Below are 13,391 nucleotides of genomic sequence, written 5' to 3' on the forward strand. Positions count from 1 at the left end.
TATATAACATTAATTTAAAGCTCAAATACTTTATGCAACTCTGGTATGAAGTTCAAATTGAATAGTGTGTGCAAGTAATGTGGCGAATGAGTTAAGTTTCCTTAAGGGTAGACGAGGTATTGTTGGTCGAAGCAACCTAAAATCGATTTTCATTATCTAGATCAATATATTATTGAAAAATAACACCTTGATGTTTTGCAAAAGTTCATTCTACAAATCGTATACTTTGCAAACTTGCTTAATTTATTGTTTTTAATGAGTTATGTACGTTTTACAAAAGTGTTGTTGTTTCAGCCCTCTTTACAACATAACTCAAGAACCGCAGCACCTATAAAAGTATATCTGTGATATTTTAATTCTTCTACACAATCGCTATGAATTGAGCAATGCAGTTTTTGCCAAAGCTCACTACCATTCGTACGATGCTGTGAACTACCAAATCACAACAGTTTAAAATAATTAATAACCTTAATGAAGGTTGACTCAAGAGACAAACTTTGAAACAGACTTATATACATTTACCTAAATAACCTAAAGAGAAACAAGTTCTTGGAGCGCTTTTTCGAACAATTAGTGAATCAAAAATATCATAATACTTTATCTATATGCAATTAACGTTGGTTCTTCAATTTTGGTCAAGCAATTCTCAATAATAATCATCATTTATAAACATTCAGTCTAATTAATCCAAACATTTTAAAAATGTCTGCCCAAGCGCCTATCTAAATATAAATGCATGAAGGCTGTCCGAATAGGATAAAACATAGTATTAGTTTAGCATATTAATAAATCCAAAATAATTTATGCAACTCTGGTATGAATATTAGATTAAATAGATATGTGTGTGTGCTTGTGCAAGTACTTGGACACGTGAATTAAGAAAGTAATTGGAGGGAGAAACAGGTTGTTGGGGAGGTTTTTTTTTTTTTCATATACTTAGTGAATAAAAATATCAATATACAGTAAGCCAAAAAATTAAGGTACCAGTTGTGTTCACCCCTGCATGTCCTAAACAAAGGCAAATATGTCAAAATTAAAAGAAGCCGCTAATACTTGAACTCATTAGCTCTGATTCAAGACCTTATTTGTTGAAATTGGTTGAGAATTAAAGAAACGGTGATCTAAAACTTACTGAAGAGACGAAATCAAAAGTTGCACTTTTGTGTTGTAATCAATGAAAGCATGACGCTAGTTTGAACGTGCTAATCAATGGAAGCACGACGCTAGTTCCCTTGTTCGCGAACACTTTGTGTACAAATCAATATCGCATGCAATGGAGGAAACTGCAGCTTTTAACTTGGCACCTTCCTTGGGGTTTTGGATCGTCGTGCCTTTATTTCTTTAAAATTTCAACGAATGAGGTCTTAAATTCGAGCTTAAAGATGCAGCTATTGGCTGCTGGTTCCAATTATGACATATCTGTCTTTGTTTAGGATATACAGGGGTAAACATAACTGGTACCTTAATTTTTGGCTTACTGTATTTTATCTATATGGAATTAACATGAACATTTGGCTGAGCCATCTGCAATAATAGTCATCATACAATGCAATCATATGTCTGCCCACTCGATCACCAACTATACCATGAGCTTATCTCTGGTGAAGAATATCTTCGCAGACTCTGGTTAGGGTTTTTATCTCAAAATTGATTTTATAATTGCACTTTATCAAATAAGATTGTTTGTATATATTTTTAATTTAAGGTTAAACAATTAAAGATCTGAGCACAAGAAGACCGTAAGTCCACTTGACCCCTCAACATGTATACACTAAAGTTACGTATAGCTTCTTAAGGTTTTATAATGTTTAATACATGTTCCAGGGTGAAAACATCATGAAATGTTGTGACAGATTTGTTTTGGCCCTTGAACATGTATAAAACATTATTAAACTATACGAATCTATACGCAACTGTAGTGTAAACATGTTGAGGGGCCAAGTGGACTTACGGTCGCTCGTCTTCACATGTTTTTGGCAAATACTCTATATTGATATAAGATGAGATGCGTTTGTTATTCTGATTTAATAAAACCATCAAGCTGGAGTCAAATATCATGCATTGGTAATTTGGGCAAAAACGTGATTGTTGGCAAAAAAACGTCTATTCTTCTAAAGATTAAATGGTGTAACTTGGACATTGACATGAGATCAAAGAAACTTCAAAGGCCGGACTTGATCAATTGTAATGCATGCGATTATATTTCATATGATGCATGTAATCAAAAGTCACATGAAGGTCATTGCCTCTTTTACGTTTAGGTACTTTATTCTCCATATCATCTACAAAATACAATAAAAATACAGAACAAAGACAAGCATAAGATGACCAAAAGACAAAGGAGACCAAAAGCTGTCATCTCCGACTTCATGCAAACGAAATTGAAAATAACAAATCATAAATGTTTCATGAAAATAATAAATATTATGTCAAAGATTATTTCAAGACCATCAAAGGCCAAACATCTTGCGCTAAACGGCACAACTGGACTCCAGGTCTATGACCACTGCGAAATCTTATCTTCATTTTTACACAGCCGTGACGTTAGTCACGGCTGTGTCTTTTTTCTTACAGGATCTTCTTCTTTCTGTCAACCATTACATTTGCTCTAGCACTCACATGCTTACATCGATTTTGACCTAACTTGGTCACAATGATCAATGACCATGCCCCTACATGTCACATGAAACTCGCGGGGTCAAAGGTCACGCAGGGGTCAAAACGTGATTTCAACTAAAATGCATCTTCTCCTACAACTTACGTAGGACAGCGACCCCACTTGCACACATGCATTGTTATTACCCAGTGTCTATGTGGTGTACACAGATTTGTGGTCAAAGGTCATTAAGGGGTCACTTCCGGTATAAAACGAAAAACCTTCAAAAAATTTTATTAGCAAAGTAAAACATAGCAGAGTAACGGTATGTTCACATATGATCTGCAGTTACCCAATGTATATGTGGTATTTTTTTTATTTGGGGTCAAAGCTCATTAAGGGGTCACTTCCGGTATAAAAAGAAATACCTTTAAAATGCATCTTCTTCCACAAATTATGTGGGACAGAGACGCCACTTGCACACATGCATTGTTATTACCCAGTGTATATGGGGTGTACACAGATTTGGGGTCAAAGGTCATTAAGGGGTCACTTCCGGTATAAAACGAAATACCTTCAAAAATTTTTATTAGCTAAGTAAAACATTGGACAGTAACGGTATGTTCACACATGATCTGCAGTCACCCAATGTATATGTGGTATTTTTTATTTGGGGTCAAATCTCATTAAGGGTCACTTCCGGTATAAATACTTTTAAAATGCATCTTCTTCCATAGATTATGTAGGACAGTGACGCCACTTGCACACATGCATTGTTATTACCCAGTGTCTATGGGGTGTACACAGATTTGGGGTCAAAGGTCATTAAGGGTCTCTTCCGGTATAAAACGAAAAACCTTTAAGATGCTTCTTCTTCCACAAATTACGTAGGACAGTGACGCTACTTGCACACATGCATTGTTATAACACAGTGTCTATATGGTGTGCACACATTTGGGGTCAAAGGTCAGTAAGGGGTCACTTCAGGTATAAAACGATATACCTTCAAAATGCACCTTCTGCCACAAAAAGCATAGCAAAGTGATGCCACGTGGACACGTGCATTGACATTAGCCAATGTCTATGGGGTTTTCATATATTTTGAGGTCAAAGGTGATTAAGGGGTCACAACACGGCTGTGTTTGTGGTCTTAGACCACAGCTAAGTCTAGTTGTATCTTTGTTTGACAGAACTGGAATCATGCGTTGGACATTGTGGTTCCTCTGCTGGTGGATGCTATTGTGACACCGTATGTCAAGGCGCGAATGACTGTTGCTACGATTACAGCAATGTCTGCGGTTAGCTACTGTACCTTCGCGACACAATAATTGTTCTCTGGTTTGTCTATGTTTGTTGTTAGTCACCTTGCTTGAGGGAACAAACTAAACGATCGATGACGTCTTAAAAATGAAACTATTTTCGTTTAGGGGGGAGGAGGTAAAAATACTCGATTACGTTTGTAAATAAACATCGTTCTGATGAAGATTTACCTATGACAATACTGATCTTAAAATAACTAATGAATACTGTTACTTGGGTGTTATTTTCACACCATCAGGTTCATTTCAAAATGTTATGGTTAAGCTGAAAGATAAAGCGTTAAAAGCATATTTTAAAGTTCGTGAAAACCTTTATAGCAAATCTTATAAGTGCAGCTCTACATTATTCCGTACTCTCATTCAACCAATCATAAGTTACGGCAGTGAAATATGGGCGCTTTATTTATGTAAAAACATTAATGATACTAATTTTGTAAATATTTTTGATCAGCCTCCTGGCGAAAATGTACATATAAAATTTTGTAAAATAATACTGGGTGTTCATAAGATAGTTACAAATAATGCTGTACGTGGAGAATTGGGAAGTTACCGCATTCTCATTTCTATGATTGCTTTAGCTATAAAATATTGGTGGAAACTTAATTTAAACTGCATGTTAGGTTCAACCTCTCTTGTAACAAATGCTCTGACTGATAACAGGAAACTAAACACCTTTTCTTGGTCCACCGGCATTAACAATGTTTTGAAACTGATTGATAAATACGACATATGGAATAGACCTTCCATGATTAATAAGGCTAATTTTAACACATTAATTGTAGATAGTCTAAAAACTGTTTATAATAGTTTATGGTTAAATGTTATAAAAAACCATCAGACTAAACTTCGAACTTACTGTCAATTCAAACGTTCACTTTCATTAGAAAATTATGTTACATTATGAAAACGTAAGATCTACTTTTTGTAAATTAAGAATTAGTTGTCATAAATTAAGGATTGAAATGGATAGATATGTTTCACCTAAATTGTCTCCAGAACGGAGAAGCTGTAAATATTGTAATCTCAATGAAATTGAGGATGAATTTCACTTCATTATGAAATGTTCCTTATATAACGATATCCGCAATAGATTTATGACGTTAATACAGGGTGTTCCAAAAAAAAGAGGCCCCTCGTTGCGCCTTTTTTCTCCTATTTCTGAAACGTTGATCAAATATATTTTGGTATGTAAAAAAACCTTGAGTCGTTAGCTTTAATAAACCAAAACAATTATATCAATCGGCTCACAACTTTTGAAGATATGCTCTTTTAAAGAAATGTACCCGTTTTTCACTCTGTCCACGGAGAAGGTTTGGCTACTTCAAAGATTGAAAAGGAGTACACATACCATGCATGAATATCAAACATTCCTCAATTATAACTTTATAAAATAACTTTATTTATGGAATGGGCTTTATCGTGGGTTTTTAAGCAATGGATTTTGTTAATAGTGTCATTAATTTGTGGGTAAAATGGATGCCGAATTGCTTTACTTGCAATTACTTATTTTTTCTTGGTTATTTATGCCTTCTTGTTTTATTATGTTTCTTACTTTTTTTTTATTTATTTACAACATAAGTCATTTCTCTTTTTAGGATAAAAGGTAGCCCTAAAAGGCTGTTTGGTTTGTCTTTGGTTCTTCTGAAGTGAGTTTACTGTGCTGCTCTGCCCTCTACCTGGTTGCCTCCTTGGCGAATACAGGTTTCAGCCCTGATCCTCATTGCATCAATTGCGTTGCGTACCATCCTTGTGCGCCGGATACTTGCGAATGCATTCAGTAAAACGTTTGCGAAGATCTTGGATTTTGCCACAAAGAAAAAAATCAAGTGGTGTGAGGTCTGGTGATCGTGCAGGCCACTCCACAGCATGAGCCATCCCAACCACTCTGTTTGCTATCCGTGGACAGAGTAAAAAACGGGTACTTTTATTCAAAAGGGCATATCTTCAAAAGTTGTGAGCCGATTGAAACAATTGTCTTGGTTTATTAAAGCTTTATGGTTTACGATTTATGGTTTCTTTACATACCAAAATATATTTAATCAACTTTTCAGAAATAGGAGAAAAAGAGGGCGCAATGAGGGGCCTCTTTTTTTTTTTTGGGGGACACCCTGTAGATGATATTTTTGTTACAAACAATTCAACTGAAAATTATAAGTTTCTTCTTATAATGGGTGCCAATGATTTTGACACCACCAATGCAGTTGCCAATTTCATTTATACTGCATTTGAAAAACGGGATTTAAATAATAGACATATACCTAGTTAATTTATATTATATTCTTTATAGTTGTAAATGTTATTGTTCGTGTACTTTATTTGTATTATATATATTATTATATATGTTTTGACCATATCTTGTTGTAAGATGAATGTCAATAAAATCTGAATCTAAATCTATATACTAGTTCACCCGTAGCTGTAAAAGATAGCTGTGAGAGCAACTGATAGAGCACCGGCAGCATGATATAGTTATGCTGTTTGACCCCCGAGGACCTCTATATAACTTTTGACCCTAAATGACCTCTGTTTGCAGTGGCGTACCGTGGCCGCCCTTTCCCCGGGGGGCTGAAGAAAATCCAATTTTGCCGCCCCTTCCTCAACAGCCCGAAAAGGTTGCCCCATTTTTTTACGGTCGTTTGAAAAAGTGAAGAGCAAAAAAAAAAAAAAAAAAAGGATTCATGGTACAAAATGAACATTGAGTCGGCAAATCCTGGTACGCCTCTGTCTCACGCCACCAATTATACCAAAATGTCTTGGGGGGCCTTTCTTTTTTGGAACCGTTTATGAGTGTGATAGTTATTACAGTGGGTTGTTCCACTTGTCGAGTGAAACGGGACAACACACCTGATAAACAGAGATTTTAAACAGTTCTCTCAACAAAATGTTTGACTTACTTGATATTTCATCCCACATCCATGGGATTTCATCAGAAAGTGAGGTGGAGCGGTAAACACTTAGTCATGTGACCCACGGGGTAACCCGCGGTCACATGACTTGATGATCGGTGTGTAGATGCCAGATAGCACATGTCTCCCTTTGTCTTGATTGAGGTCGGGGTCCAAGGCAGCTATGTAGTACGCTTCCTTGATGCCCATCTGAAGCCATCTTGAGTCGGAGTCGAGGACTTTGGCATTGTCCGTATTACATTCGTGTCCTTCAGAAGTGAGGTGAGCCCCTACAGGGGAAGAAGGTCTTTTGTGTTCAGTGAGGCGCTTGCGAAGCGGTCTTTCAGTTTCGCCTACATACTGGGACTCACAGTTGTTACAAGTGATACCATATATAACACACGACCGGTCGCACTTCTTGGGCTTATCCTTACGAGCCACCAGCATACTTCTGATGGTGTTGGTGGGCTTGACATGAACTTGAACGCCAGCTTTGCGTATGGTACGACTAAGTCCTTCGGTGACACCCTGTATGTAGGGGATGGTGATACTGCCTACCGGGGCGGTGTAATCCGGCCTTCTGGGTTTGGGAGTGATCTTATTACTCGCGAGCGAGTTCCAGACCTGCTTAGTGTACCCACAAATTGAGAGTGACTGTTGGATGTAATCTAGTTCCTTATTCAGAGTTTCATTGTCAGAAGAGATGGTGTGAGCGCGATGTTTTAGAGTACGAATGACTCCCAGCTTGTGTTGAAGTGGTTGGTTGCTGTCAAAATGGAGGTACTGGTCTGTATGAGTACTTTTGCGATACACGCTAAAGCTTTAAACTCCCATTCTCGTTCTTGTGAATCAATGTGTCCAACATAGCAATGCGAGAGTCTTGTTCATGTTCAACTGTGAATTTGATCGCTGGGTGAATCGAGTTCAGGTGTCAACAACCGATCTCTTGAGTATCACCATGGTATCATCGACATAGCGACCATAGAACACAGGAGGAGTGCGGAATGATGACAGCGCCAGTTCTTCAAAATGTTCCATGAAAAGGTTGGCGATGATGGGGCTAACAGGAGACCCCATCGCAGCGCCCTCACATTGCGAGTAGAATGCGCCATTATGGATGAAATATGTGGTCTTGAGGCACACACCCAAGTCCGAAATCTGTTGCGGCGTCAAACTAGTGCGTTCAGGCAATGAGATATCATTCGTTAACAGATCATGAATAATACGAAGGCTTTCGTCAACGGGCACACTAGTAAAAAGAGCGGTAACGTCGTACGATAGCAGACACTCATCATCACCGACAATAATGTTAGAAAGTTTGTCAACAAGATCAGCACTGTTCTTCAAGTGCCTGTCAGTTTTTCCTACTAAAGGAGCGAGGAGGTCCGCCACGTATTTAGCAGAGTTGTACGTGATAGAGCCACAGCTGGCAACAATTGGGCGAAGGGGGCACGAATCCTTGTGGATCTTGAGCAATCCGTAAAATTTCGGTACATCAGACGAAGTTGGATACAGTCTACGGTACGTGGGTATATTGATAGCACCACTGTCTCTCACAGTAACACATTAACAAGTTGTTTGCTGTACGAGGAAGTAGGGTCTCGTTTCAGCGGAGTGTAGGTCTTCGAATCACCCAAAAGTTCTTGTGATTTCTCTAAATAAGTCTTTTTGTTAAGAATCACCGTAGCTCTCCCTTTGTCAGCAGGAAGCACGAGAATTGAATTGTCAGACTTAAGATCACGAAGGGCAGCTCTCTCTTCCCTAGAAATATTACTTTTAGGGAGTTTACAATCTTTGATGATGCGCACACAGTCCGATCTGAGCTGGGTGGAGGTGTCAGAATTGGCACCCAATGCGTGACATGCTGTTTGTGTTTCTACACATAATTATATAGGCCTATACAACAGATATTCAAGTTCACCACGTAAACTTGTATGGCTCAAAATTCGGACCGCTCGCCATTAAGTTTACTGATTTCTATGTTTTGAAATTTGTTGACGTTTTAATGATCCCCGATTTCCGGTCGATTATTTTATCTGTGTCACGTCACGGGAATGACGCTGGTGGGTACCAGCCAAACTTCAGAAAAAAAAAAAAAAACATGATCGCCGATATTACGTTGTGATATGGGACTTACATAGGATACACAGAGATATTTCTTGCCAAAATGTGACCATTTCTAGACAAGTTGGCCCTACTTTGTCTGCGTTATGTGAAAAAGGACAGTCTTAAGTAAGTATACGTGCAACGCTTTTGATGTTTTGATGTTTTGGGAGACTGTGAGGGATCCGAACAAAAAAAAATGATGGAGCCTATTCTTGACTGTAATATTCCTTCAACACGCTGCCGTACGGTAACAGTCTTATACGATGGACAGATAGTATCAGTTTGTGAATGAGGACATCGTATAAGTTCCTTGTACTACAGATATTCGTTAATACGTCATAGTTTTTGACAGGCTAGCGTCAGAAACCCGGAATTGTCAAAATTCCGGAATTTCGACAATTCCATTATTCTGACATAGGCGTATAGTTCCCGGAGGATAAATCCCCCAATATTCTGCCAGGGAATGGTCAATACATCACCCCCCATGTTAACGCCTGAATGTGGGTTTATGACCAAATTAACCTCCTATATTTGGCCATTTTAGCCCCCAAATTACCAATTTCTGTGCGCTTCGCGCGAATTGATTCACCATATATTCCACCAGTTAAGCTTAAATTATGGCAAATTGTTCGCGCGCTTCGACTTATCCTGTCGTCAAAAGGTGCTGGATTCACTATGTTTTTTTTTCAACCTCACCCCTCTCCCATGTCAAAAAGAAATATACGCAAATGGATTCTGATGCAGCACTCATTCTAAAAAATCCATTGAAAGATATATTATTTCTTCAGCTTAAATACGTATATTTTGCAACACTATAGGCTTAAGCCCGGTTCCAAGTGTTTACCACGGCTTAAGATAGTATGTAGAGCCTCACAATAAATTAACAAAGTTAAGCAAAATTAAACACATAAAACTCATAAACACTTAAAGATAAACACATCAAAGTATTTATATACACATAAACTAACACCATGTTTATGGACTAAATATCTATCATTAGTTCATAACCTGGCTTTAACTTTGTTTTACAACGTAATATTGAAGTGCTTCAATAAGTGTTTAACAAGCTTCATATTTTTCGCCAGCCCATTCGCGAGCTGGTATCTATTTCAGAGATCGGGTTTGTATGCTCAAGAGATTAACTTATTGGTATTGGAATGATTTATTTTATTTTACTTTTTGTGGTGGAATTTTTTTAAATTATTGTTATTCGATTTGTAAGGAAAAGAAAGTATGTTTTGCCGTTTCAACGAACGAAAACGATTGAGTATTGCCAAAGTTATGTTTTAATGAATTATGACTTAAAAAGTTATCATAGGTTAGGCCTACATATTGTTCAGCAATCAGCATTATCAACATGGTCAACAAGATAATTACCGTAATGAGGTCACATCAGTGGACTACCGTTACTGAGCATAGCATGATGTTTGTTTGCCTGTGAGCGCATAATTGATATGTTGATAACAGATCTAATAATGTTGCAGAATCAAAATCTTCATTAGATGGACCACATTGAAGTCAAAGTAATTATCTATCCTATCCTGTATCGTTTTATGGATAAAAATGACTCTAAATGTTATTGATGATATTATTGCTATCTTCAACATCAGTTTTGTCTTTTAAACGGGAAAATCAGATGGAAAATAAAGTTTTTAGGGGCTAGCTATAAATATGGGCACAAGTCTATAGTATTGAACAATATTTTGATATGCACTTAATATAAAATAAATAAATTATTGTCTACCCGACATTTCGAAAAGACAAAACTTTTCTTTCTCAAGGGAGAAAGAAAAGTTTTGTCTTTTCGAAACGTCGGGTTTTTAACTTTGTTTATATGTCTTATGTTACTCCCCCATTGGATGTTGTGTCATTACAAGCCGACGACGAACGTCGGCTTGTTCTGTCTTACTCTAATTCTTTCTTCTTCTTCTTCTTCTTCTGGCAACTCGTGACATTTTGCGTGATTTGCCACGTTTCGTCCTAGCTCTCTTATGCTTCGACAGATTTCAACCATACTTGAGCCAAATGACCACTGTACTAGGCCAAACCTTACATTTGACTTTGACCTGACTGTGACCTTTGACCTTGACCTTATGGTAAAAAATGTCGATTTCACAAAATATGCTACTCCTTCCACAAATTACATGTAATGATCATGTGACTCATGCATATGAATCAACGTTAACCAGTGCTCAAAACTTGTAAACAGATTTGAGGTCAAAAGTCATTAAGGGTCATTTCCGGTAAAAGTCTAAAAATGTGTAAAAAATATTCAAAAATCACTGTCTTTTCAAATTACATAGCAGAGAGTCGCCATTAGCACACATGCATCGCTACTACCCAGGGTCTTTAGGATGCCTACAGTTTTGGGGTCAAAGGTCATTAAGGGGTTACTTCCAGTCAAAAACCAAAATTATCAAAAATGTTCAAAAAAAATTTATCTCAAAATGTTAACAGACCAGAGTAATATAACCATCATACATGAATCAGTGTTACCTGATGTATGCATGATATTTTTATTTTTGGGGTCAAATGTCATTAAGGCCAGAGTAATGGAAGACACATTCGTCCACGACCGAATTTGAGATTTTTTGATATTTATCAACACTAAGATGTATTCTTTCACTTGAAACTGATAAAATACAACTTGCTAATATTTATTCGTATTTTTGCTTGATTTATTTCACTCTTTTCAACTCTAAAAAGTCACATGGCTCAAGACAGCTTAGTAAATTGGCGGGAAATAATGAGTCAGAAATGCGAGAATGCGAAATATTGTGATTACGCGCGCGATTCGCGTCGCGTGACGCGCCCCAACTCTGCGCGTATGTCCAACGCAGTCAAGGCGCATTCGGTATGTTGTTAACGCCAGCAAATGTGGTGTAAACAAAACAAAAATTTGCAGTCAAAATGCCACTTAGATTTTTTAATTATTTTGAATTTTGGCGCACTGAAAGCAGAGATTATAGATTCATTGGTGCAAAAAGATGCATATTTAGACCATGCACCAGATACAGCTTTTACAAGTGTGAAAGTCTTACCGTTGGAAAATTTAAGGACGTTTTGTGCATAATTTTTACATTTTTTTATTAAAACGTCGATTTCTCAGAGTTCACTTTTGAGAATATTGCGCGATTTTTGTGACAAGATACCTCGAAAAATATGCAAGCAAAGGGTAAACTTTTGCACTATCCTTTAGAGTACATCAAAGTCTAGGGAAGGTTTTTTCATTTTTCAAAATATTTGTTTTAAACAAAAATATACACCATTATGTGCAATTTTTAGCTTAATAGAGTGACAAAATGGCTTTTTTCACATGTTTTTTTCAATATTTCGAAAAAAGAGACGAATTTCAAAAAAATAAAAAAACCTTCCCTAAGTTCATGTCTCTTCTTCATGAAAAGCTAACTGAATTTTTTTTACTCCGAACGGATTTTTTTCTAAGTTGTCACAAAAAAATTGGGTAAAAAAGTGAATTTTTGTGATTTTTTCAAAAACTTGAGATTTTTGAACAAATCTGACGTCACCATGGGTTTCCTTGACTCATTTCCTTTCCAAAAATGTATAGTTTTATATACTTTGGACATACAATTCAGAAATAATGAAGCTCGAAAAGGTCCATGTTCTCTCCCATTACTCTGCCCTTAAGGGGTCACTTCCTGTTTTTAGCTGAATAACTTCAAGAAATTTTATCTCGAGAACTGAACATGTTAGAATTTTTTAATTAAAATTGGAACAATGCATTTTGTCGGTGTACATAAGGTTTTTTTTTCATTGAGGTCAATGGTCATAAAGGGGTCAAAAGGTCAATCAAAATTTAAAAAATCAAAATCCATGTATAAGTTCCGATTAAGCTGAAATTCACCAGGAATCTTTATGACATCCTAAGCACAATGCAAGAGCAGTTGACCCCATCCGTGACCCAAGGGTCAAGTTATAGGGGTCAAAGGTCAAATTTCAAAATTGGTCCAATCGAGCTCAAATTCAACAGGAATTATTCTTACGACATTCTAAACATGTTAAAAATATAATAATATTTATGACCCCAAAGGTCAAAGTTTAGGGGTAAAAGGTCAACTGCGGCGGCTTGTACTCAGAATCTGTTGACTCTAGTATTTTCCCTGTTTTTAATTTTATCCATTGCTAGTGTGACACTGCTGTATCCGTTTGGATCCATCCTTTGGTTCCCCGCTGGTCAGTTGTAACAGATTTTCCCTGTTTTTATATCTTACTTTATTAATTATAAATACTGTAAAATGACACATAACTAAAGGCCACTTTCTATCTTTACAAGCCGACGACGGATGTCGGCTTGTTCTGTCTCTTCTCAATTCTTTCTTTCTTCTGGCAACTCGTGACATTTTGCGTGACTTGCCACGTTTCGCCCTAGCTCTCTTATGCTTCGACAGATTTCAACCATACTTGAGCCAAATGACCACTGGACTAGGCCAAACCTTACATTTGACTTTGACCTGACTGTGACCT

General features: G+C 37.0%; 1 protein-coding gene across 1 annotated transcript; it reads right to left on the minus strand.

The window, feature by feature from the left end:
* Positions 1–6,869: 6,869 nt before the first annotated feature.
* LOC140143970 (uncharacterized) lies at positions 6,870–7,247 on the minus strand. The gene has a single exon (XM_072165802.1). It carries the CDS (start codon positions 7,245–7,247, stop codon positions 6,870–6,872), a length of 378 nt encoding a protein of 125 aa, XP_072021903.1.
* Positions 7,248–13,391: the final 6,144 nt, after the last annotated feature.

This window comes from Amphiura filiformis, unplaced genomic scaffold (genome assembly GCF_039555335.1).
Source record: "Amphiura filiformis unplaced genomic scaffold, Afil_fr2py scaffold_34, whole genome shotgun sequence".
Taxonomy (NCBI): domain Eukaryota; kingdom Metazoa; phylum Echinodermata; class Ophiuroidea; order Amphilepidida; family Amphiuridae; genus Amphiura; species Amphiura filiformis.